At 40.4% G+C, this 3,388-nt stretch overlaps 1 protein-coding gene across 1 annotated transcript; it reads right to left on the bottom strand.

The window, feature by feature from the left end:
- Positions 1-1,510: 1,510 nt before the first annotated feature.
- On the bottom strand, positions 1,511-3,185 carry LOC110868782 (CBL-interacting serine/threonine-protein kinase 25). Its single transcript, XM_022118039.2, has 2 exons — positions 2,871-3,185; positions 1,511-2,781 (listed from the first exon to the last, which is right to left on the bottom strand). The coding sequence occupies exons 1-2, from the start codon at positions 3,052-3,054 to the stop codon at positions 1,622-1,624; spliced, it is 1,344 nt and encodes a 447-aa protein (XP_021973731.1). The 5' UTR covers positions 3,055-3,185; the 3' UTR covers positions 1,511-1,621.
- Between the last annotated feature and the right edge of the window lie 203 nt (positions 3,186-3,388).

Raw genomic sequence — 3,388 nt, 5'->3', positions numbered from 1 at the left:
CTATGTCTATTTTTCAAATTCATATTTAGATCAAGTTGACCAAATTTCAAATTGTTCGAATTCGTAGAACCATAGAAAATCTCTCCGTCATCACTCGGAAATCTATCTTTGAGATCGATTGAATGATTGGGTGGTTCACCGGCTGATGAGGTAAAAACAACAACTGAAGGAGTTGGATTGTATCACGATGCTCCTGTGCTTTATTCTGCTCAACACCTATAATTACTACTCGTATCAAGATGTGTATATAGCGGTGTCCCTTCTCATAAGACCATGCGTAGTGATCTCCTGAAATCTCATTTCACATCCAACCACATAGGGTACACCACACCCCTTACATGTGAAAGTATGTGAAGAGGGGAAAAGTTGGTGCTCTTCGTGGTCTGTATTATGTGCGCACGAGAGAGAGAGAGAGAGAGAGAGAGAGAGAGAGAGAGAGAGAGAGAGAGAGAGAGAGAGAGAGAGAGAGAGAGAGAGAGAGAGAGTATTGGCTGGTTTTGTTTTATTCACACACTTCACACCACTACATCATTTTGGGAGTACTTACACTTATGTTGACCTGGTGGACGGCACATGACGAATTTTGCCCCTCGCATGATGAACCACCACTGCTCGAACTAACAATTTGACCATGGCAACCACCTTTGACTATTTTGACAAATGACCATTCTAAGACCATGCGTAATCGTCCGTTTTTTGGGCGTGTTTTCGAAAAGAACGCCCCACCACGCCGGAATCTCTGCCCCCATGGGCGTTTTTCGACCAATAATTTGCCAGAACGTTTTAAAAACATCGCCTGAGAGAAGTTTTGATGGCCAATGATAATTATTTGTTTCAAAAATTAAAAAAGAAATAATAATTGGGTAATTATAGGAGTGCCACGTGTCGAACAACGCCCAAGTGTAGGGCCACTATCCCCCTACGCCCATTTTTTTCAAAACGTCCCTTTATTAACTAGGACGACATGTGACGGACAACGCCCAAGGATGAAACATTATTCACCATAACCACTACATATGGCCTAACAACTTCTCTCTGATCTATTATTTTTCTTATAATACGTGTCACTATTACACTAGAATCATTACAAAGTGGGGTGGGGTATGTTTTTGTTGTATCATAACCTACTTGCACCTAAGCTGTTTCAAACTGTACATTTGAACACCAATATAGCCACGATACATTAGCACACGACTTTCTAATTGAGCCACCAAAGTAACAGAGTTTCAATCAATTGAACCAACCTTAGTCTTCTTGACTCTTGAGCCACATTGATTGATGACAAGGATGCTCAAAATAGACTATGAGTAAAAAGATAAAAAAAAAATAAAAAGCTTTCGAAAAAAAAACAATAACTGATCAAAATAATTACCAAAACTATGTTACTTGTTAAAACTTACAATGATACTCTAAGCTGTGATGCTAAAAATATTGCAAGGTTTTAGTTTTTACACATTTTGTATAAATTTTTTCTTTTTTATAAATGAATCTGCTAACTTACTAACTCTAATTAAATCCGAAAACATTGTGTTTGTGGTGCTACAAAAATTAAAATTAACTTCAAATACAAAAGTTTTTGTACATAGGGAGACTCCACAACAACTATCAAAACCTCGAGACTTTAGTTACAAATGTTATCTTCACCTTGCCACTTCCACACAATATCTTTCAAGGCTGGTCTAACATCATCCTCACAGAACTTCTTGTATTCGAGTGTATCGCCGGCGGACTTCGAAAACTCTACAACCGTCACCTCCGGCGCCACCTCGAACACCTCCACCGTCACCGACAACTTCCCTTTTCGCCCCTCGGACATCCCCTGCATCTTCACTTTATAATCATTCTGTTTCGATTTCAACATCTTCAAGTTTAACTTCTTCGCAGCCGATTCGAGCTTGTTAACAATAGACGAAGCCGAGTACTTCGACGTAAACAACGAGCCCGGTTTCCGCTTACTCTCAAACATATTCGACAAATCAAAACCCGACGACATCGAGGAAATGAACTCGAAAGCATTGTAAAACGGCGGCACAGATTCTGATTCCGATACAGATTTTGATTTTGTAATTTCTGCTTCAGCCCCACAATCATCGGTTTCCTTTATCGAAAAAGCGAGTGGCCGCTGGAACCCTTTTGAAAACCACGGCGATCGCATGATCGCCGGGATTGTGATCCGTCGCGACGGATCCACAATTAATATTTTCGAAATTAACCGACGCGCATCCGCCGAAAACCAAGGCGGATACTCATATTCGGCTTTGAATATCTTCTTATACATATGCATAACATTCTCATCTTGAAAAGGAAGAAACCCAGCTAACAAAACATACAAAATCACCCCACAAGACCAAATATCCGCTTTCGCACCATCATACCCTTTTCGCCGGAGAACTTCCGGCGCGACATACGCCGGAGTTCCACACTGGGTGTGTAACAACCCGTCGTTTCGTGAATGTTCCGGTAACGAAGATAACCCGAAATCAGATACTTTTAAATCACCATTTTCATCTAACAGAAGATTTTCTGGCTTCAGATCACGGTGGGAGACACCGCGGCTGTGGCAGAAATCAACGGCGCTGATTAATTGTTGAAAATATTTTCTGGCAACATCTTCTTTTAATCTCCCTTTTAAAACTTTAGCAAAAAGCTCACCGCCGGTGACGTACTCCATCACGACGAATATTTTCGTTTTGGTCGCCATAACTTCTTTTAATTCGACCACGTTTGGGTGTCGGACAAGCCGCATCACGGAGATTTCTCTAGTGATTTGATCCATTAGACCTGATAATAATGTACATACAATATTAATATTTATCATTATTTGTTATACAACACACAAAATAAATAATTACAATGATAATAGTTGTTACCTTCTTTGCGAACTTGATCTTTCTTGATGACTTTAATCGCAACACTTTCTGAAGTAAAAACATCTTTCGCATAATACACTTTTGCAAACGTACCTTGTCCCAACATCCTTCCCATCTCGTACTTTCCGAAAATTATATTCCGGCCGCCGGCGCTGACGTGGCAGTAATCGGCACAATCTTCCATATTTTTGTTTTCCTCTGATTTGGCTTAAAGAAAATGGAGGTTAAGTAGGGTGGTCTGGTAGGCTGATCTCCATTTTGTGATGAGAGGAAGAGTGGTTTTCTTATTGTGTGTGGAATTTTGATTTGAAGGGGTGAAGGGGGGCTGGCTATAAAGTGGGAGTAGTGGGCCTACAGTGTTGGGTTTGTGAGGTGGTGATTGGAGAACATGGTTTCGGTTGATAATATTCAAGGAGCGGCCATACCCATTGTTTTCAATTCTATACATTATTGGGGACTATTGGCCAATGAATGTTTGCCATGTGTTGGTGAAAATATTTGCTTAACTGATGACCTAA

Source organism: Helianthus annuus, chromosome 9 (genome assembly GCF_002127325.2).
Source record: "Helianthus annuus cultivar XRQ/B chromosome 9, HanXRQr2.0-SUNRISE, whole genome shotgun sequence".
Taxonomy (NCBI): Eukaryota; Viridiplantae; Streptophyta; class Magnoliopsida; order Asterales; family Asteraceae; genus Helianthus; species Helianthus annuus.
The sequence above is the reverse complement of the archived record's forward strand: the minus strand, read 5'-3'. Positions and strand labels throughout refer to the sequence as shown.

Bases quoted from the DNA above. Each gene is read 5' to 3' on its own strand.
- LOC110868782 (XM_022118039.2), bottom strand. From the start codon at position 3,054: ATGGAAGATTGTGCCGATTACTGCCACGTCAGCGCCGGCGGCCGGAAT. The intron at 2,782-2,870 runs GTAACAACTATT...CATTATTATCAG, and splicing joins AGATCAAGTTCGCAAAGAAG to GTCTAATGGATCAAATCACT.